General features: G+C 39.9%; 1 protein-coding gene across 3 annotated transcripts in view; it reads left to right on the plus strand.

Annotated features, from left to right (window-relative positions):
* LOC139751277 (uncharacterized) overlaps positions 1-22,286 on the plus strand; it is a 137,626-nt gene that overhangs the window by 93,583 nt on the left and 21,757 nt on the right. For all 3 annotated transcript variants that reach the window (XM_071666588.1, XM_071666589.1, XM_071666590.1), the window contains 6 exons: positions 313-459; positions 4,835-5,007; positions 10,618-10,715; positions 12,868-13,040; positions 18,125-18,274; positions 21,237-21,385. In XM_071666588.1, the coding sequence (XP_071522689.1) occupies positions 313-459; positions 4,835-5,007; positions 10,618-10,715; positions 12,868-13,040; positions 18,125-18,274; positions 21,237-21,385 (890 nt within the window). The remainder of the gene's footprint in view (positions 1-312; positions 460-4,834; positions 5,008-10,617; positions 10,716-12,867; positions 13,041-18,124; positions 18,275-21,236; positions 21,386-22,286) is intronic.

Here is a 22,286-nt window from a genome sequence, read left to right on the forward strand (position 1 = left end):
ATAAATAAGATGATATATAAGAAAAGACATTTTCATACTTGATTGCCATTTCCTGCTTTAGTGAGGTAGCACCAAGCTGATGAGAATTGCTTCTTATGCCTGACAGGCACACCAACATGCATGTTGGAACTAATGATTGGTTTGGCAAATAATGCATTGATATTTTTAAGTTGTTGTTAACAGAATGTTTAGGTAAACTTGTGCTTATGTCATATACTTTTTTGAGTGTGGGATGTTTACATTAAAAGAACATTAGGGAACTGTGCTGGTCTTAGACCTGTTGATCATTATAAACCTTGTATATTTCAACAGATACAGTTAAAAATGGTAGTTCAACTCCAAGCCTTCACCACAAAGCTGTAATGACAAGCATTGAAGATAAAAAAGCATATAATGAGGAAGCTAATGCGCAACACAGCATATCATCATGGGTTCAGTCTCTGCTGCATACACTTACTGGTAAGAGTATTTTCCCATTTCTTGACTGCGTATGAAACTTTTTAACATTCAATATCTTACCTTCTTTCTTTATAATTGTATCTGTGTTTTGTGCTACATAGAAATTTTTCTTTTTATGATGAACAGTTGTAAGAATGCCTGATAATTTTGTATTAAAGAATGCACATATCAAAGAAAATGTGGGAAATGATCAAATAGTACACATCACCAGGTGGCCATTAGTATATGTGAGAACATCACACTGCTGCATGCTCCTGATAGGGCTAGTAGTGATCATGAAAATGAGCTTCATAATGTTGAAGTTTGAAATGTTTATTATCGATATTCTTGTGGGGAAAAGTAACAGTATGAAAGCGAAATGTCTGAACTGGTGCATTATTTTTGGAGTACCAAATTAATTGGCACAGATGGTACCTGGCAATGTGATTATTCCACAAAATAGAATTCTTCCCCCAAGATATGCTGTTTTTGTGATTATATATATATTTTATATATTTTTTTTTTTTTTTTTTTTGCTTTGTCGCTGTCTCCCGCGTTTGCGAGGTAGCGCAAGGAAACAGACGAAAGAAATGGCCCAACCCACCCCCATACACATGTATATACATACGTCCACACATGCAAATATACATACCTACACAGCTTTCCATGGTTTACCCCAGACGCTTCACATGCTCTGATTCAATCCACTGACAGCACGTCAACCCCGGTATACCACATCGCTCCAATTCACTCTATTCCTTGCCCTCCTTTCACCCTCCTGCATGTTCAGGCCCCGATCACACAAAATCTTTTTCACTCCATCTTTCCACCTCCAATTTGGTCTCCCTCTTCTCCTCGTTCCCTCCACCTCCGACACATATATCCTCTTGGTCAATCTTTCCTCACTCATTCTCTCCATGTGCCCAAACCATTTCAAAACACCCTCTTCTGCTCTCTCAGCCACGCTCTTTTTATTTCCACACATCTCTCTTACCCTTACGTTACTTACTCGATCAAACCACCTCACACCACACATTGTCCTCAAACATCCCATTTCCAGCACATCCATCCTCCTGCACACAACTCTATCCATAGCCCACGCCTTGCAACCATAAAACATTGTTGGAACCACTATTCCTTCAAACATACCCATTTTTGCTTTCCAAGATAATGTTCTCGGCTTCCACACATTTTTCAAGGCTCCCAGAATTTTCGCCCCCTCCCCCACCCTATGATCCACTTCCGCTTCCATGGTTCCATCTGCTGCCAGATCCACTCCCAGATATCTAAAACACTTTACTTCTTCCAGTTTTTCTCCATTCAAACTTACCTCCCAATTGACTTGACCCTCAACCCTACTGTACCTAATAACCTTGCTCTTATTCACATTTACTCTTAACTTTCTTCTTTCACACACTTTACCAAACTCAGTCACCAGCTTCTGCAGTTTCTCACATGAATCAGCTACCAGCGCTGTATCATCAGCGAACAACAACTGACTCACTTCCCAAGCTCTCTCATCCCCAACAGACTTCATACTTGCCCCTCTTTCCAAAACTCTTGCATTCACCTCCCTAACAACTCCATCCATAAACAAATTAAACAACCATGGAGACATCACACACCCCTGCCGCAAACCTACATTCACTGAGAACCAATCACTTTCCTCTCTTCCTACACGTACACATGCCTTACATCCTCGATAAAAACTTTTCACTGCTTCTAACAACTTGCCTTCCACACCATATATTCTTAATACCTTCCACAGAGCATCTCTATCAACTCTATCATATGCCTTCTCCAGATCCATAAATGCTACATACAAATCCATTTGCTTTTCTAAGTATTTCTCACATACATTCTTCAAAGCAAACACCTGATCCACACATCCTCTACCACTTCTGAAACCACACTGCTCTTCCCCAATCTGATGCTCTATATTATATATGTATATATATATATTATATATATATGTTTGAAGGAATAGTGGTTCCAACAATGTTGTATGGTTGCGAGGCGTGGGCTATGGATAGAGTTGTGTGCAGGAGGGTGGATGTGCTGGAAATGAGATGTTTGAGGACAATGTATGGTGTGAGGTGGTTTGATCGAGTAAGTAATGTAAGGGTAAGAGAGATGTGTGGAAATAAAAAGAGCGTGGTTGAGAGAGCAGAAGAGGGTGTTTTGAAATGGTTTGGGCACATGGAGAGAATGAGTGAGGAAAGATTGACCAAGAGGATATATGTGTCGGAGGTGGAGGGAACGAGTAGTGGTAGACCAAATTGGAGGTGGAAAGATGGAGTGAAAAAGATTTTGTGTGATCGGGGCCTGAACATGCAGGAGGGTGAAAGGCGGGCAAGGAATAGAGTGAATTGGATCGATGTGATATACCGGGGTTGACGTGCTGTCAGTGGATTGAATCAGGGCATGTGAAGCGTCTGGGGGTAAACCATGGAAAGTTGTGTGGGGCCTGGATGTGGAACGGGAGCTGTGGTTTCGGGCATTATTGCATGACAGCTAGAGACTGAGTGTGAACGAATGGGGCCATTGTTGTCTTTTCCTAGTGCTACCTCGCACACATGAGGAGGGAGGGGGATGGTATTCCATGTGTGGCGAGGTGGCAATGGGAATGAATAAAGGCAGACATTGTGAATTGTGTGCATGGGTATATATGTATGTGTCTGTGTGTGTATATATATGTGTACATTGAGATGTATAGGTATGTATATTTGCGTGTGTGGACGTGTATGTATATACATTGTGTATGGGGGTGGGTTGGGCCATTTCTTTCGTCTGTTTCCTTGCGCTACCTCGCAAATGCGGGAGACAGCGACAAAATAAAATAAATAGATAAAATATATATATATATATATATATATATATATATATATATATGCTGTTTTTATGATTATATATATATTTTTTGTTTTTGTTTTTCAAACTATTCGCCATTTCCTGCATCAGCAAGGTAGCGTTAAGAACAGAGGACTGGGCCTCTGAGGGAACATCCTCACCTGGCCCCCTTCTCTGTTCCTTCTTTTGGAAAATTAAAAAAAAAAAACAAGAGGGGAGGATTTCCAGCCCCCGCTCCCTCCCCTTTTAGTCGCCTTCAACGACACGCAGGGAATACGTGGGAAGTATTCTTTCTCCCCTATCCCCTAAGGCATGTGAAGCAACCAGGGTAGACCATGGAAAAGTCTATGGGGCCTGGTTGTGAGTAGGAAACTATGGTTGTGGTGCAATGCACATGACAGCTTGAGAATGGATGTGAGTGAATGCAGCCTGTCTTCATCTGTTCCTGTCACTACCTTGCTAATGTATGAAATGTTGGACAAGTACTTAGGAAAGAAAATATTCTCGATGTCTAAAACAATATTTCCTTTTAATGATAAAGTATATCATTATTTGAGGAACTTTTTTGTATTTCTCATGCATATTACAATTATGTCACGGCAATATACCATTCATTTTGTTTCTTTCCAACTGACAATATATGCTTGTGTGCCTTCACTTCTCCCCATTTATTTACCACTAGCAAAGTGAATGTAAACATCTCAATGAATCTGAATGTCCCATGCCAGCAACACTACCACTAGGATGAACCCAGTGACCCCTAGGGCATGATCCTACCTCGCCTAATTCCTGTGTTTGGAGTTTGAATCTTACAGTAATTTTATATTTTCAATCAATCTACATGGTCTCCAGATATGTTCAGAAATGACATTTGGTTATCAGCATCTCTTGACCTCCAGTATCTCCATTAGCACTCTCAAGTAGGGTGTGTGGACCTAGTGGGAGTTTTCACCATATGTAGCCACAAAAGTGATATCTGGGTAACCTGAGGCTTCTTCTTCTTCTTCTTCCCCCCCCCCCCCTTTTTTTTTCTATTCTATGAAAAGTATGGGTGACACATGGCATCTACACTTACTATGAGAATATTGGCTTCAAGTTCAAAACCTGCATAGAGGCCCTGCCCCTTCCTAGTAAAAGGTATACTGTTAATACTTGAACAGTACTTCAGCTGATAATTAAGCAATCCTTATTGGCTTACTCCAGGGTTCTTTGCTTTTAGGATCCTGTTTACTCAGGAATTTCCTGCATTGATTTAACAGCAGTATCAAAAGCATCTTGATTGTGCAATATTCTTCTCTTTTTTTCATCCTTGTTCACTGTGTCCCACATTAGCAAGCTGGTGCCAGAAACAGATAAAGGCTACATTCACTCATATCCGTTATCTAGTTGTCATTTGCAATATTGGCTTTGAAAACACAGCCCCCTGTCCACAACCAAACCCCACGACCCTATCCATGTTATTGTGCAGTATTACAGAATGATTTTTGGGAATATAAGTAGAGGCGGTATGTCTCAGAATCCCCATTATATTGTATACATTTTGTAGGTTACAACTGGCTTTGGTGGGAAGAAGTTGCGGAAGTAGAAGGTATTGATAGGATTGAAAACCCCATCCAGTATTCATATGAAGACTTCTCTGATGTGGATCATCGTCTTAAACTTCACTGTGAAGTTTTACTCTTTCATGAACCAGGAGAACAGCTTTTGGGTCTTGTAAAGGTAAGACCAAATTATGAAGACGAGAAAAAAGTGTGAGGTATCAAGGTAAACTACCAAGAGTTGGTGTTGTTAACTTAATATTTTTTGATACCTAATTGCCTTTTCCTCTTCAGGAGCGAGTGTCAGGGACATACTAATAGTGTCCTTGCATACATCTTTTCTCTTGGTGTCATTTAAATTTTTTAATTGTACATGGATACTTCTCCTGTCTCAGCTAGGAAGCATGAGGAACAGATATAACTATCACCTCATTGCATTCATCCACCCTATCTTTCATTTATAATGTATTTAAATCAGAAACTACCATCCGTGTCTGAACCTCATACTATTCCATGATTTACCTTGAGTGTTTCATATTTCTTGGTTCAGCCCACTGACTGCACATTGGCACTTGTTTACCATATTGAACCAGTTCATTCTAGCCCATGCATGCCTGTCACCCTCCTGAATGTTCAGGTCCCCATATCCTAAAACCTCCTTCACCTCATCCTTCCATCTCCTTCTTTGTTTGCACCAACTCTCTTGACTTGTTCACACGGTTAGAAAAAAAAAAGATGAATTCACAGATGGTTCCATTGAATTTTGAAATGGTCTGTAGATCATTGTAGACTCTTTTTATAGTTGTTAGCATCTGTTTATGAAATCTCTATGACTTACATTATATCAAATGAAAGGAAATGCCAGCAATAGATACATTGCAGTATCATGAAAAGGTTACCAGTATGAGGCCAGACCAATGGGCATTTCGAAAAATCGTTTATCCATGGTCTCATATTCTTTCATACAAAAAATGGCAAGATAATATTTTACCATGTGTACAGTAGCACATCTTAACCAGCTTTCCTTTTCTCATCCTCTTTATATATTTGAACCATTTTAGCACACCCTGGTCAGCTCTGTCATTCTGTGCATATTACCACACTTCTCTTCAACACTCATTCCATATATATTGCACCTTGCACCACATTTTGTCCTTAGGCATTTCATTTCCAGAACACCCACCCTCTTTCATTCTTTTTAATTTGGGCCCCAAGACCCACATCTGTACAGTTCTGCTCTGACATCAGTACCTTCAGATATACCCACCAGAAGCTGGAAACCACACTAAACAGAGCCATTAGAACAATAATGAGCTGCTGAGCAAGAGTGAGCACTCAACACCTACACAGCAAAACAAAAATCCTTCCAATGCAGTTCAACTTCAGTATGCTCTGCGCTCAGTTTTATGCAGCACTACTCCCTTTCCATCCAAACCACTTGATAACTAACCACCAATCCCCAGGTAAAATGTTTACCCCCACTTCACATTGATGCAGTTCATATTCACAGATTTCCCACCCCCTGCAAATGCAACACTGACAGAACACTAAAAAAACTGACAGGCACTACATAGCCTTGCACTCAACTCAGTCTTGAACACTACTGGACCAGTCATACCACATCTGAAACCACACTTTGCAGACAAGGACCAGTTAACTTTATCATTTAAGTTCTAGTATTAACCCATCCCTCCAACACTACTACAGTGATTCAACATGATACAACTACCTCATTGAAGACACTAAACACACCGCTTGTTTGCCCATATGTGATCCCCATAGATAATCGCATAGCATCATTACACTTTATGATCTGTGGTCCTTCCCTGTGGACAGGATTTGCTTCCTGAGTGCTTCAGGGGGTCCCTTAGAAGAAGGAAGGAGCTACTGAGGCAGGAAAGTAGTTAGGTACCCATTTTTACTGACAAACATTGACATTCTATGTTGCATAAAGGTTTGGGTAGTAAGAGGCACCCTGAGCTTTATATTATTTTTTTCTCTTGGCGATTGTCACTTTATTCAAATGATGCATGCTAGATAGTCTTGTCATGTAAAGGCATTTAGCTTCATAAATAGAAAGTTCAGCCACATCAGCAAAGATTTTTATCTCTACCTAATGTTAGGGCTGCTAGTCACAGCCTTAAAGAATAAGATAGTAGTCACAGATTGATATTCTCCTTGACTAAACTTGTGGCCTGCTGATGTCTGCACTTGAGACTTGAAGTTTGCTAGCCATTGTAAAAAGATTCTGATCTCAGAAATGCCTGCTAAAACATACATTAATCATTGAGGTGCACAGGTTGTGGGTAATGCATTCTGAAACACAGGAGACTAAAGAAATCAGTCGTTTGGTAAATCAAGTATTCACTCAACAGAGCTTGAGGATTGCATGTGAACTAAATGGAAAGATGGTTGAATACACTGTATTGATAAGGCTATTTCTTTATTGGCAGGGATTGTTCCCATCCTCCATCAGAGCCATGTGCCTGCAAGAAGTTAATGGAATTATGCTGTGAAATATATAATGACTAGGATAGAAAAATAGCATCTAATGTCACGTATTTAGACTTTGATCTTTAAGAGAGTTTATTATTTTTGAGAAGATCCTGGTATTAGTTTTGAAGTTTGTGGTTGTATTGAAATTTTGAATTGTTAAATATTGCCTCTAATTGACTATGAAATCCTTCCAGGGAGCAGGAGTACCTTTAATGTTAACACCTTGCCATCCTAGAGGGCTTCAATGAACCACAGTTGCTTCTCAGCACTATTTTAGTGGCAGTAGACATCATCATAACATTAGACATGGTACCCTAACACATCCTCATGCAAAGGATACATGACACCTCCCTCCACAAAACTGAAAAAGTGGTTGGCCAATTTTTATTGCAAAGAGTCTCATTCTAAGGTTTACAAACTTCCTTGGTGAGTGTCATCATGCAGTATGAGCTGTCTTTACTTTACTGTCACTCACCTGTGGCATCCCATGGGACTCGGAGATGTAAGCCATGTTATTCTTCATCTTCATGGATGTATATCCTAAGTGGAACTATGTTAACCACCACTTGTGTAACCATGACTGCTTATGCTTACACATCTCTATGTTGTAGAAGGTAACTGAAGGGACTCTGTTTTATGTGATTTGCAGTTTTGTTATTATTTATTTTAACGAAGTGGATGATCAGGTAATGGATGCGTAATTTAGGATGGAGTAGGTGATCTTTTGTTGAGAATACAAAACTAGGACCAGTTAGTGTTCTTCTAAGAGTGCTTGCTGTGTTCAAGGCCTTTGTTTTGATATCTGTGATATATTAAGTAAATGCCATGTGTGCATTGCCTGTGATACCCATTTTGGTTGGAGATCTGGTGAACGTGTTTAACTGTTTAGGATTATGGTAGGGTGCAGGTTACGTTAATGAGTGTCGTAAGAGGGTGACAATAGATTTTTGTGGGACTGCAGCCATTCTGCTTTGTGCTACTCAGTGTCATAGAAGTGTGATGTTTGTTGTGATGGTTCTTTGCATACTAGAGGACTTTCACACTGGTTTGCGTGAGGTGATAGATCATGTAGGAAGAGATTGAAAGGGTTTGAGAAAGAACTGTTCAATGAAAATCCTGTTGTAGAGCTGAGAAGTTTTGAAGGTGAACTTTCAGTGAATGATTGGCTTGTCGATCTAGTATGATATTGGTTAACCATTCATCATTTTTCTGGAGAGTTACAACAGGTATCTTTTGTGTGATGATGTGTTGGGCACATAATGAAATACTTTGTTGATATTGACTGCTACTAGTACAGTGCAAAAAGGGGCTGAGGATGGTTGAAGCCATTCAGCATGTATTTTCTGGGGTCCATGTTTTGCATGGTGGTAGAATGACTTATGGGTGAGAGTAGGATCTGTTGCTTGTTTCTTTTGTGGAAGAACTTTTTAAGTTTAGACTGATGACAGAAGTGATATAGGGTGATTGGAGGAGGGAGAGTTAGAGGTTTGGAGACTTTGAGAATAGATGCTGTGTGTTGTCAAGTTTTCTTTGTTTGCCACATTGCTTTTTATGGAAGTTTGATATGTTATCAGGGCTAGTGCCATGGGAATTCTCTAAGGCTTTGATGGTATTAGATGTTGATGAATGTGAGGGGTGGGTGAATAGTTGTTGCATGGTGGATTTTGTTAAGTTTTTCGTGACTCCTGTTTAATTATGGGTGTAGTTAGTTTCTTACTAAATGTGTAGGGTTCTGTGATATGAAACAGTGACAAGGATTTGAGGGAAAGTATAGTTAGGTGTTCTGCAGACACCTTAAGAATATATAAGATGGTGAATGTAGAAGACTAAGAAATATCACAAAGAAAACTTAACACTGTTGATGTATACCTGGAAAAGAACCTAATGTAATTCAGCAAAGAGAAATATGAGCTGATAAACTGTGGAATAGCTAACAAAATGATAGTGTCCAATTGGAAAAGAGATAAGGGTGAAGAAAACATCAGAGATGAGAGATTTGCTATATATGGAAAGCTTGCATTCAAGGAATGGATTCAAAGAATTGTACCCTCAAGCCAAGTAATGAGCAGAATGATAGAGATTGCTGACAACAAGAGATATAAAATTTATGAAATTTTTCAGTGTCTACATAAAAGCTAATGTGTCTTTGTGTTTTGTGGTCACCACATAAAGAGATGGCAATAAAAAAAAACTGATAAGATTACTGAAGCACTTCACAAGCAGAATTAAGGATTTAAGGAGCTGGAGAGAAAACAGGAGAGAAATGGATGAGAATTTTTGCATGGCAACATATAAATTCCAATGTCCTACATTTGAAAGTGTCAGTTTAAGGTAGGTGCAAAATTTTTAAGTCTGGTACAGTACTTGGAAACATACCTGAAAATGTGTGAATGCCTCTCAAAAAAATTGAGCATGTTTTTAACCATATGTACTATACAGAGAGGGAGTTTAACTTCTTAGCATCATCTTCAAATATTCAGATAGGAGTCCGTTCCTTCAGGAAAGTCATTTATATACAGTAAGAAGTGTAATGGTACTTGTAATGGCACTCTGTTGGTTATCTCAACTCATTTGGAGTATGCTCCTCTGACAAACATTCCTTGTTCCCTTCCACTGAGATAACACTCTGTCCAAAGCAGTTTTCCCTTATTCCTTCCTGGTGATCCAGCTTCTGCATTAGCCCCCTGTACAGTACAGTGCTTTCTAGTATTTAATACAAAGAGTCCACCTAACCTTCCCTTTTGTCTAAGTGCTCACAGTCTAAGAAGTTTGTTACGCATTCCTTCTTTTTCCAAAGACTACATGGACTGCATGGTGATTTCTGTATGATATCCCTCTGCTCATGCAAAATTCCTTCATAGGTATTCTATATAGGTAAGTAGATTGTGATAGATAAAGTTTAAGAGGTTTGTAAAGCAGTGGATTGTAGATGAGGTTGTTTAGTGTGTATTGAATTTGCGGTGCCTGTTTAGTAACTCCAGCGAAATAGAATATCTAGGCAAAATATGGAAGTTATAGACTCTTAACTTTGCCCCTTTTTAAGCAAGGAAGAAAGCTGTACTCTAAAGCCTGATTTCTTGATATAGAAGCATGATTAAGAAAAGGTTTGAATAATGAAAATAGAGATTGAATGTTTTAGTGTTTAAAACTTGTATTGATATGATTTTATTAGAATTTATAAAAAGTAAGGGTGTTTTTCCATAAGTAATTTGTCAGATTGTTAATTTGATGTCCCTTGTCTTATGTATGAATGTACGAATGTTTTTTATTGATTTTTTGCATTTTATTTCAATAGGCTGTGTTGCTGGTCAAGGGGGGAAGAAGAGAGTTCCAGGGTCTTCTTGTGATCTCAAATAAGAAACTGTACATATTAGAAATTGTTGCTCAGGAAGAGTAAGTTACATTAAAAGTGTGTTATTTCATTATTTTTTTTAACATCATGATAAAGGAAGATGAATATTTGTGAAGGCTTTCCATTCCATAAAGTTTTTGTGATATATTGCATTCACTTCTAGGTTATTTAAAGTAATAAGATTGCTGTAGATTGCAATCTACAATCAGTGATTTTGCATTCTTAGTTCTTTGCCTTTTTCATACTTGATGGAGAGATTAGGAATTTACAGTCGTTAGTTGAATCCAACAGAAGGCACTGCAGATATGACATTTCTTATGTCTTGTCCAGCTATCACTTGAAATTATAGAATTCTCAGTAAATCCAAAAATTACCATAAAGTGGCCTCCAAACCACTGTGCAGAATCAGCAGAAGGTTGTTACATGTTAGAAATAGGAAAATGGGATGTAAGAAGGGTAGTAATGAGGCTGAAGGTGGGAAAGGCACCTGGTGTGGATGGGATTACAGCTGATATGATGAAATATGGAGGAGAAAGTGTGAGTGGATGCATCTGATATTTAATTTAGCATGTAAACAGAAGCTTATGCCCGAGGATTGGGGGAAATGTATTAACCAGGCCATGTGAAGCATCTGGGGTAAACCATGCAAAGGTCTGTGGGGCCTGGATGTGGATAGGGAGCTTTAGTTTCAGTGCATTACACATGACAGCTAGAGACTGAGTGTGAACAAATATGGCTTTTTTGTCTGTATTCCTATGACACACTCACTCCCAGAATATGTCTCTCTCATCCTTACTTCTCTCATATCCAGGTACAGAAGTGCTTATAATCACCCACCTCTCATAACCCACTTCAGTTTTTATCCACATCCTTCTGGTACTTTCTTCCCTATGCTCCTTCACACGTTTCAGCAATTCCCTGAGTAGCAGTGTTACCCTTCCTTAGCTCTTGCCTTACACAAACCTTGACTTTAGGTACCCCTAAGATATTCCCAAACCTTTCTGGAGAAGTAAAGCCATGGTACGTATCTACAAGGTAAAAGGATGGGGCAACACTAGTGTAAAACTCACCTGAAAAGAAACAAATGGAAATAATGCCTATTCATTTTCCTAATTTTAGTTATATTCCTTTTCCAAAGGAAAGGAGTTGATTAAGTTTTGATAAAGAAGGAAACCTATAGCCATGTCTATCAGTCTAAATCTTTGATGATTGTTCCCTTTGGGAACTTCCTGAAGTGAGTGGTCATGGCATAAGAGTCTCCTTAATGTAATGGCAGTGCCACTTTTTACCCTATAGCACCTCACCCTTAATAGGCCACTGGCAGAGGGCAATTCTTGTGCAGTGTTTTCAGAAGCTCTTACTTAATGATCCAACTGACTACTACTACTTAATGCTCCTACCTAATGTTCTGCCCATTACTTCTACCTAATCTATCTCTGTATATCCCTGATGCCTGTTCCCCAACTGGAACTCCTCAGAAGGGTGGCCATGGCAATAGAGTCTCCATAACTAGTGAACTCCAGTGCTGTTTTTAGTCTTTAGTGCCTCACCCTTAAGAGACCACTGGCAGAGGACAGCTCTAGCGCAGCATGTGCCGAGGCTCTTAGCTCATTTACTTCTTGACTACTTCTACCTAATACTCCTTCCTAATGTTCCCATCTACTACTACTACTACCTTTTGTTTTTACCTAATGCTTTTGTCAAATGTTCATGCCTGCTATTTCTACTCCTATCATTTTGCCAAAAGGCGGAGCTAGTGCATAGCCTTCAGTGCAGGAAAGTGTGTAGTTACAAAGAATGAGTTGTGCGAGTTAAGTCTTGTCAAGAGTTATGTGTGACAAGGGGATTTTGTTTGTTTGAGCTCAGAATTCATAAGAATACAGCTCTGCATAAGATATTCTTATGATTAAGTGAATAGATAAACAGTTCAAGTTTTTTGAACAAGTAAGGTAAGTGGGTACCAGTGTACCAAGCCTTTATAAAGGAATTGATTATCCATATCCTTTACTAGCTTTGGGGTGTTCCAAGTGTCTAAGATTAATTCTCACAGAAGGTGTATGCCTTTAGGCACTTCATCCTTCTCATGCAAATGGGAATGGAATTACTGGTAATGGTGTGAAATATGATAAAACTTGCATATTCTTTCTGAATTTGTAATTTTATGATTATGCTTAATTTTCCTGTATTTTTTAGTGACAGTCCCCAAACCTGGCTAGAATTATGCTCATCTCACAAGTTGTCAGATGTGGATACAATCCATAGTCTGTATCAGCGGCAAGGTTTAGCACTGTCTGTTGGTGATAAAGTCTTGTTGGTGTCACTAGCTGACTCTCATCGAGCAAACTGCTTCTTCAATTTTTTTAGTGGTATGTTCTAAATCTAAATTTTTTTAGTTGTAACAAGAAGTATAGGTAGGAATGGCAGTTTTAGATAAGTAAGTTTTATATTTCTGTCTTCAAAAGTATCAACATGATATTGATTTCACAACTGATCAGATGTTTTATTGGTAGAACATACAAGACAGAGCACTTACAACCCAGGTGATACTGTTTGATGAATTATCATTGGATTCTTAAACTTGTTGGTGAATTACCTCAAACCCTTCAGTAGTCCTTCCCAGATGATGGTCATTCAGTGTTTATATTGTTTACAATGCCTATATTTGATCAAATTGTCTCTTAATTTCTGAGTAGTGATTGTTTATTAATCTCATTTGATGAGGAGTTTGCTGAAGGTGGTACATACATTTTGAAAAAACCAAATGTCACAAAACTCATCCTTTATAAGTGTATATTGAGAGTCATGTAAAGTACACTATGATATCCTTGAATCAGCCATGACCACAGCTTCTGTTTAGCAACTAGCAAACAGTAACTTGAAGCATCATTTACAGATGATTGGCTTGAACTGATGCTTGCTTAGCATTGTAATGCAATGTTGGTGTGGTAGAAGATTTGCCTGGACAGTAACAGTAGCAACAGTGTATTATTGTCCAGGTTGTTTTACAAAACAGTCACTCATAGTGTGACTGCTGATGTTGAGTGCTGTTAGTGGAATGAACCAGGACATATGAAGCAGCCAGAAACTGGAGAAAGGTCTGTAGGACCTGGTTGTGGATAGGGGGTTGCGGTTTCAGTGCATTACATATGACAGCTAGAGAACTGATGTAAGCATATAGGCCTTTCCTTCATGTGATCCTGACTTTACCTCACTAACCTGGGGAAACAGCAAACAGGTATGAAAGAAAGTATAAGAAATATATTATCATTATTATTATTATTAGTATTATTATTATTATTTATCCATGGGGATAGGGGAGAAAGAATACTTCCCACGTATTCCCTGCGTGTCGTAGAAGGCAACTAAAAGGGGAGGGAGCGGGGGGCTGGAAATCCTCCCCTCTTGTTTTTTTTTTAATTTTCCAAAAGAAGGAACAGAGAAGGGGGCCAGGTGAGGATATTCCCTCAGAGGCCCAGTCCTCTGTTCTTAACGCTACCTTGCTAATGCGGGAAATGGCGAATAGTTTGAAAGAAAAAGATTATGATTATTATCATTATTATTATTATTATAATAGTTAACCGCTGTTTCCTGCATTAGCGAGGTAGCGCAAGGAAACGGACAAGGAATGGCCCAACCCACCCACATACACATGTATATGTATACATACACACACACATATACATACATATGCATTTCAGCAAGAGAACAAATGGGAAACAAATGGAAACATCAGTGAAGGGGGCTAATGGGGAGGTAATAACAAGTAGTGGTGATGTGAGAAAGAGATGGAGTGAGTATTTTCAAGGTTTGTTGAATGTATTAGATGATAGAGTGGCAGATATAGGGTGTTTTGGTCGAGGTGGTGTGCGAAGTGAGAGGGTCAGGGAGAATGATTTGGTAAACAGAGAAGAGGTAGTGAAAGCTTTGCAGAAGATGAAAGGCGGCAAGGCAGCAGGTTTGGATGGTATTGCAGTGGAATTTATTGAAAAAGCGGGTGACTGTGTTGTTGACTGGTTGGTGAGGATATTCAATGTATGTATGGCTCATGGTGAAGTGCCTGAGGATTGGTGGAATGCATGCATAGTGCCATTGTTTGAAGGCAAAGGGGATAAAGGTGAGTGTTCAAATTTCAGTGGTATAAGCTTGTTGAGTATTCCTGGGAAATTATATGGGAGGGTATTGATTGAGAGGATGAAGACATGTACAGAGCATCAGATTGGGGAAGAGCAGTGTGGTTTCAGAAGTGGTAGAGTATGTGTGGATCAGGTGTTTGCTTTGAAGAATGTGTGTGAAAAACACTTAGAAAAACAGATGGATTTGTATGTAGCATTTATGGATCTGAAGGCATATGATAGAGTTGATGGAGATGTTCTGTGGAAGGTATTAAGAGTATATGGTGTGGGAGGCAAGTTGCTAGAAGCAGTGAAATTTTTTTATCGAGGATGTGAGGCATGTTTACGAGTAGGAAGAGAGGAAAGTGAATATCGGTTTGCGGCAAAGGTGCGTGTTGTCTCCATGGTTGTGTTTAAGTTGTTTACAGATGGGGTTGTTAGGGAGGTGCATGCAAGAGTTTTGGAGAGAGGGGCAAGTATGCAGTCTGTTATGGATGAGTGGGCTTGGGAAGTGAGTCCGTTGTTGTCACTGATGATACAGAGCTGGTGTCTGATTCGGGTGAGAAACTGTAGAAGCTGGTGACTGAGTTTGGTAAAGTGTGTGAAAGAAGAAAGCTGAGAGTAAATTTGAATAAGAGCAAGGTTATTTGGTAATGTAGGGTTGAGGGACAAGTCAATTAGGAGGTAAGTTTGAATGGTGAAAAACTGGAGGAAGTGAAGTGTTTTAGATATCTGGGAGTGGATCTGGCAGAGGATGGAACCATGGAAGCGGAAGTGAGTCACAGGGTGGGGGAGGGGGCAAAAGTTCTGGAAGCCTTGAAGAATGTGTGAAAGGCAAGTACATTATCTCGGAAAGCAAAAATGGGTATGTTTGAAGGAATAGTGGTTCCAACAATGTTATATGGTTGCGAGGCATGGGCTATGGATAGGGTTGTGCAGAGGGTTGTGTGGAGGAGGGTGGATGTGTTGGAAATGAGATGTTTGAGGACAATATGTTGTGTGAGGTGGTTTGATCGAGTAAGTAATGGAAGGGTAAGAGAGATGTATGGTAATAAAAAAGTGTTGTTGAGAGAGCTGAAGAGGGTGTATTGAAATGGTTAGGTCACATGGAGAGAATGAGTGAGGAAAGATTGGCATAGAGGATATATGTGTCAGAGGTTGAGGGAACGAGGAGAAGTGGGAGACCAGATTGGAGGTGGATGGATGGAGTGAAAAAGATTTTGAGTGATCGGGGCCTGAACATGCAGGAGGGTGAAATGCGTGCAAGGAATAGAGTGAATTGGAATGATGTGGTATATTTGGGTGGATGTGCTATCATTGGATGTGAACTAGGGCATGTGAAGCGTCTTGGGTAAACCATGGAAAGTTTTGTGGGGCCTGGATGTGGAAAGGGAGCTGTGGTTTCAGTGCATTATACTTGAAACCTAGAGACTGAGTGTGAATGAATGTGGCCTTTGTTGTCTTTTCCTAGCACTGCCTCCCACACATGCAAGGGGAGGGGGTTATTTCATATACACATTTGCATATCCATACTTGCAGCCTTCATCCATTCCCATCACCACCCTGCCACACACGAAATAGCATCCCCCCAACCAGCGAGGCAGTGCCGGGAACAGACAAAAAAGGCCACATTCATTCATACTCGGTCTCTAGCTGTCATGTGTAATGCATCGGAACCACAGCTACCTTTCCACATCCAGGCCCCACAGACCTTTCCATGGTTTACCCCAGACGCTTCACATGCCCTGGTTCAATCCATTGACAGCACGTCGACCCCGGTATACCACATCGTTACAATTCACTATATTCCTTGCATGCTTTTCACCCTCCTGAATGTTCAGGCCCTGATCGCTCAAACTCTTTTCACTCCATCCTTCCACCTCCAGTTTGGACTCCCACTTCTTGTTCCCTCCACCTCTGACACATATATCCTCTTTGTCAATTTTCGATCTTTCCTCACTTATTCTCTCCATGTGACCAAACCAATACACCCTCCTCTGCTTTCTCAACCACACTCCTTTTATTACCACACATCTTTCTCTCCCTTTCAATACTTGATCAAACCACTTCACACTACAAATTGTCCTCAAACATCTCACTCCTAACACATCCACCCTACTCTGCACAACCCTATCTATAGCCCTAGCCTTGCAACCATATAACATTGTGGGAACCACTATTCCTTCAAACATACCCATTTTTGCTTTCCGAGATAACGTTCTCGCCTTCCACACATTCTTCAACGCTCCCAGAACATTTGCCCCCTCCCCCACCCTGTTACTCACTTCTGCTTCCATGGTTCCATCCACTGCTAAATCCACTCCCAGATATCTAAAGCACTTCACTTTCCCCAGTTTTTCTCCATTCAAACTTACCTCCCAGTTGACTTGTCCCTCAACCCCACTGAACCAAATAACCTTGCTCTTATTCACATTTGCTCTCAACTCTCTTCTTTCACACACTTTACTCAAATTCAGTCACCAGCTTCTGTAGTTTCTCACCTGAATCAGCCACCAGCACTGAACCATCAGCGAACAACTGACTCACTTCCCAAGCCCTCTCATCCACAACAGACAGCATACTTGCCCCTCCCTCCAAAACTCTTGCATTCACCTCCCTAACAACCCCATCCATAAACAAATTAAACAACCATGGAGACATCGCACACCCCTGCTGCAAACCAACATTCACTGGGAAGCAATTACTTTCCTCTCTTCCTATTCGTACACATTTTTATGATATCCCTATTTATTAGTATTTCTGATGCCTGTTCTGTTCAGGAACTCCCTCAGTGGCTGGTCATGGCAAAACAGTCTCCTGGTGAACTCCAGTGCGGCAATGTAGCCTTTAATGTTTCACCCTAAACAGGCCACTGGCAGAGGGCAACTAACTCTCTTGCAGTGTTTATGATTAACCCAAGACTAGTTTCTATAAAAAGAGCCCTAGTATCACTCATGACTTTCCTATAGGTTCATGCATCCCATGACTGCACTACTTTCAGTAGCAGGGAAATGTAAATTCCTTTGGAGTAAGAAGTTCTTTGATGAGATTGTACTCCCAGTGATGTATATGATATAGATTTAACAAAGGGAATTCTTTGCTCTTCGTGTAACCTCAGATATGTGGAGTCCAGTAACGCCATACATATATTTGCCCATACATTCACACACTAAGTTGTGTTCAAAGACCTGATTGGGATTTGTATAGGAATTGCTGATGTATTTTCTTCATGTTTATGAGAATGTTATCTCATTCCATGTTACTTACGGTTTATCAACTTGATTTAGATGAATGGTATTTTCAATAATTTTAATAAACATTCAAAATTATTTCCTTAGAGCTGCTAGATGACTGCAGCATAACCCCAAACATAGAGGAGTGCAGCCCATCCCAGGAAGAAATCCTCACCAAACTCATCCAGGAAGCTGTAGGATCATCACAGGAAGAGTCCACACCTTCCATTTTTGCTATAATCTCCATTCTCCTCGGTTAGTATTGAATAACATTCATAGTGAACAGAATTTCTATACAACACTTGGACCCCTTGAATGGTGCTTCTGCAGGTTCAAGATTGTGCTTCAATTAGGACCAGGGAAGTGATGGACTCCTTTAGAGCAAAAATTTCATGATGAGACTGTATTCCTTTTCATTTGTTGATGATACAACCATGTTGAAGGTGACTTTTCACTCATGGAGTAACCACATATAGATGTAGTCCCCACAAGGTGCATACTGTGTATAGCAAAGAAACCATCTTAAAAAAAGCCACTCTCTATTACTAAAATTTGCAGAGCAAATGTTAACACCAATCACTAAAAGTCACAGAACAAATCCAAATACTAAACAACACTAACACAAACCTAATCACTAAAAGGTAATTAACTCTGACACTCATCAAAAAAGATACAAAATGCCCACACATGAAGCACTTCTGATACTGTCCAGTAACATTCCTTATCCCATCTCCCAGGCAGAAATTAAAAGCTTACCCCTGCTTCACACTTAGCAAGCTTAATCACAGTTCCCTTAGCCCCTCAACAAACACATTGCTGACAAATCGTGCATACCAAACCTGCACTAAACGGCAGCCCTTCCATTGGAGTATTGAGTGCTACCCCATCAGTCATGCACCCATCTGAAATCACACTTCTCAGACATGTACTATTTAAACTTTATCTACATTCTGGACATCACCCATTTCTAGAATACTTCTTTCTTTCTTTCATACTATTCGCCATTTCCCGCGTCAGCAAGGTAGCGTTAAGAACAGAGGACTGGGCCTCTGAGGAAACATCCTCATCCAGCCTCCTTCTCTGTTCCTTCCTTTGGAAAAAAAAAAAAAAAGAGGGGAGGATTTCCAGCCCCCTGCTCCCTTCCCTTTTAGTCGCCTTCTACGACACGCAGGGAATACGTGGGAAGTATTCTTTCTCCCCTATCCCCAGGGAATAGAATACTACTAACACCAATTCACCATATTTTAAGACCCCATATGCCAATGATTCAACTACCACTATGAAGATGCTGAGCACTTATTGCTAATTTTCCCACACATGCTCCACGTAGACATAAACACAGCATAACACTTTATGAACTGTAGTCCTGTCCAGTGGACATGGCTGACTTTCTTAGGGCTGTAAAGGCCCCTTGAAAGAAGGAAGGAGCTCCTAGGGCATAATGGTAGGTAGGAGGCCTTTAACATCAGTTATGTTCACCTATATATGTTCATTGTTACCAGACTCTGCCGGCTTGATGTTATACTTCATGTGAAAAGTCACTTTGGCAAGGCTGTGTCATCATCAGTTGATGGAATAAAGTATACTTTCCTCAGAGAACTTGATGCTTCAAAAGAATCCATCCTGTCCCTGCTACTGAGTATATCTTAGCTGCAGGAATCCCTGAATTTTTGGAAGGGTTCCTGGGGTTATATTGTACATATATTTTATTTATGATTCATATCTTTCTAAGGACCCCTTTCCCAGAAGCTTCTTGCATTTCTAAGGTAGCATTACTTCAACATAGTAGCTAGGAAAGGATCACTTGGATTGGAATGAGATGATGGAGCCTTGTTGAAGTTAACTCATTACCAGACAGTAGGCTGATGAGATGGATGACAGCTAGAGACTGAGTGTGAACAAATGTGGCCTTTTTTGTCTATTTTCCTGGCACTGTCTCGCTGAAGTGGCGGGGGTTAGCGATGCTGTTTCCTGTGGGGCAGGGTAGCAACAGGAATGGATGAAGGCAAGCAAGTGTAAATATGTACATCTGTATATATGTATATGTCTGTATATGTATGTATATGAGCATGTATGGGCGTTTATGTATATATGTTTGTATATAAGTGGATAGGCCATTCTTCATCTGTTTCGTGGCGCTACCTCTGATGCAGGAGACAGCGATCACGTAGAATAATAATAGTAATAATAATGATGATGATATTTGCGTGTGTGTTTGTGTGTGTGTGTATGTGTATGCATGCATGTATGCAGAAACACCACAAGGAAAAAGATACACAAGAATCTTGAGAGCTTTCATGTATTACCACATTTTCAGAAGACTAGTTACAGAGAGAGAAATAGATAGAATAGCGGTTATGCATAAAACCACAAGAGAATGATACAGAATAGCGGTTATGCATAAAACCACAAGAAAATGAAACATGATAAGTTCCCAAGTGCGCTTTCTTGTAATGAGAACATCGTCAGGGGAGATACAGGAATGAGATAGATGTAGAACAGTCAGCTGATATATGAGGAAGAGACATAACTAAGATGCCATTGGTAAACAAGCATTACCAATGGCATCTTAGCTATGTCTCATCCTTGTATATGAACTGATGGTTCTGCATCATCTGTCTCATTCTTGCATCTCCCATGACGATGTGATCATTACACGAAAGTGCACATGGGAACTTAAAATATTTCATTTTCCTTTAGTTTTATGCATGTACTAGAACACACACACCAATAGAGGTCATGTATACATAATACATCAAAGCCCTCAGGATTCTTGTGTTTCGTTTTCCTAGTGGTGTTTCTACATTTACGAAGTCTATTGTTTGTTGTGATTTTCTGCATATTTGTGTATATAGTGGCAGTTGTACAAAATGAGAGAGTCTTGGAAAGTAGCATGGTGAAGAGAGAAGAGTTGGTGAAAGCCTTGTGTAAGATGAAAAGTACATTACAGGTTAAAGCTAGAGAATGGATGTGAGAGAATGCAGCCTTTCTTTGTCTAATTTCAGTATCACATTCTTTGTCATCTACATTATCTATTATTTGTACATTATCTTTATAGAAAATAGAACATGAATGTTTTTGCATTTGGTCAAGCACCGAAGCTAAGATATACAAGTGAAAAGTTTAATGTGATATTCATAAATGTTTTTTTGCCCAGTTAATTTGAAAATGGGATAAGGTGTTGGACAACATAATATAAAAAGTGTTTTCTTTGTAGAAGGTGGATGCAGTGAGAGCCAGTTCCTGGCAATAACAGATACTGATGTGGTGTTGTTCCATGCTGACCTAGAGTGGTATTTACCCCCAGCACCAGAATGCAAGCTTAAGTTGAATATTACACAGAAAATTTCCAACATTACAGCCATTGTAAGTTATTTTGTTTTTATATCAAGATTTTAACCTGCTATTGGACTAACACACGTTCTCAGATGCCACTTAACTTTTTAGAAATACTTCTTGTAATTTTGTGACTCATTAGTCTTCTCTGTGTTCTTGATCCATCTTTCTTTAGTTCATTCTCCTTTAGGTCAATATTACATAACATGATTCAGTACGTAAGATTTATTCCACTCACTTTATAGTATTCTTGTTTTGTACCACATCATTCCAATTCACCCTATTCCTTGCACGCCTTTCACCCTCCTGTATGTTCAGGCCCCGATCGTTCAAAATCTTTTTCACTCCATCCTTCCACGTCCACTCTGGTCTCCCACTTCTCCTCGTTCCCTCCACCTCTGACACATATATCCTCTTTGTCAATCTTCCTCACTCTTTCTCTCCATATGACCAAACCATACTCAACAGACTTATGCCTCTGTAGTATGAACACTTACCTTTATTCCATTTGCCTTTACACAGTTGCATTATACAATCATTCCTCCATTCCTCAGGCACTTCACCATGTTCCATACATACATTGAATACCCTAACCAACCAATCAACAGCACATTCCCCTCTTCTTAGTAAATTCAACTGCAGTACCATCGACTCCCACCGCCTTGCTGGATTTCATGTTTTGCATGACTTTCACCACCTCTTCTCTTCAAACCAACCTCCCTGACCCTCCCACTTTGCATACCACCCCGACCAGAACACCCTACCTCTGCCGCTGTATCATCAAATACATTTAACTGTCCATCAAAATACCTACTCCATCTCCTCCTCACTCCATCATTACCTGTTATCATTTCCCCTTATTCTCCTTAAAGTTTAATGATAGTCTCTCATCCCAACTCTTGTTTGCCATGTTTTTCAACCCTTGCACTTT

This window comes from Panulirus ornatus, chromosome 11 (assembly GCF_036320965.1).
Source record: "Panulirus ornatus isolate Po-2019 chromosome 11, ASM3632096v1, whole genome shotgun sequence".
NCBI classification, from domain to species: domain Eukaryota; kingdom Metazoa; phylum Arthropoda; class Malacostraca; order Decapoda; family Palinuridae; genus Panulirus; species Panulirus ornatus.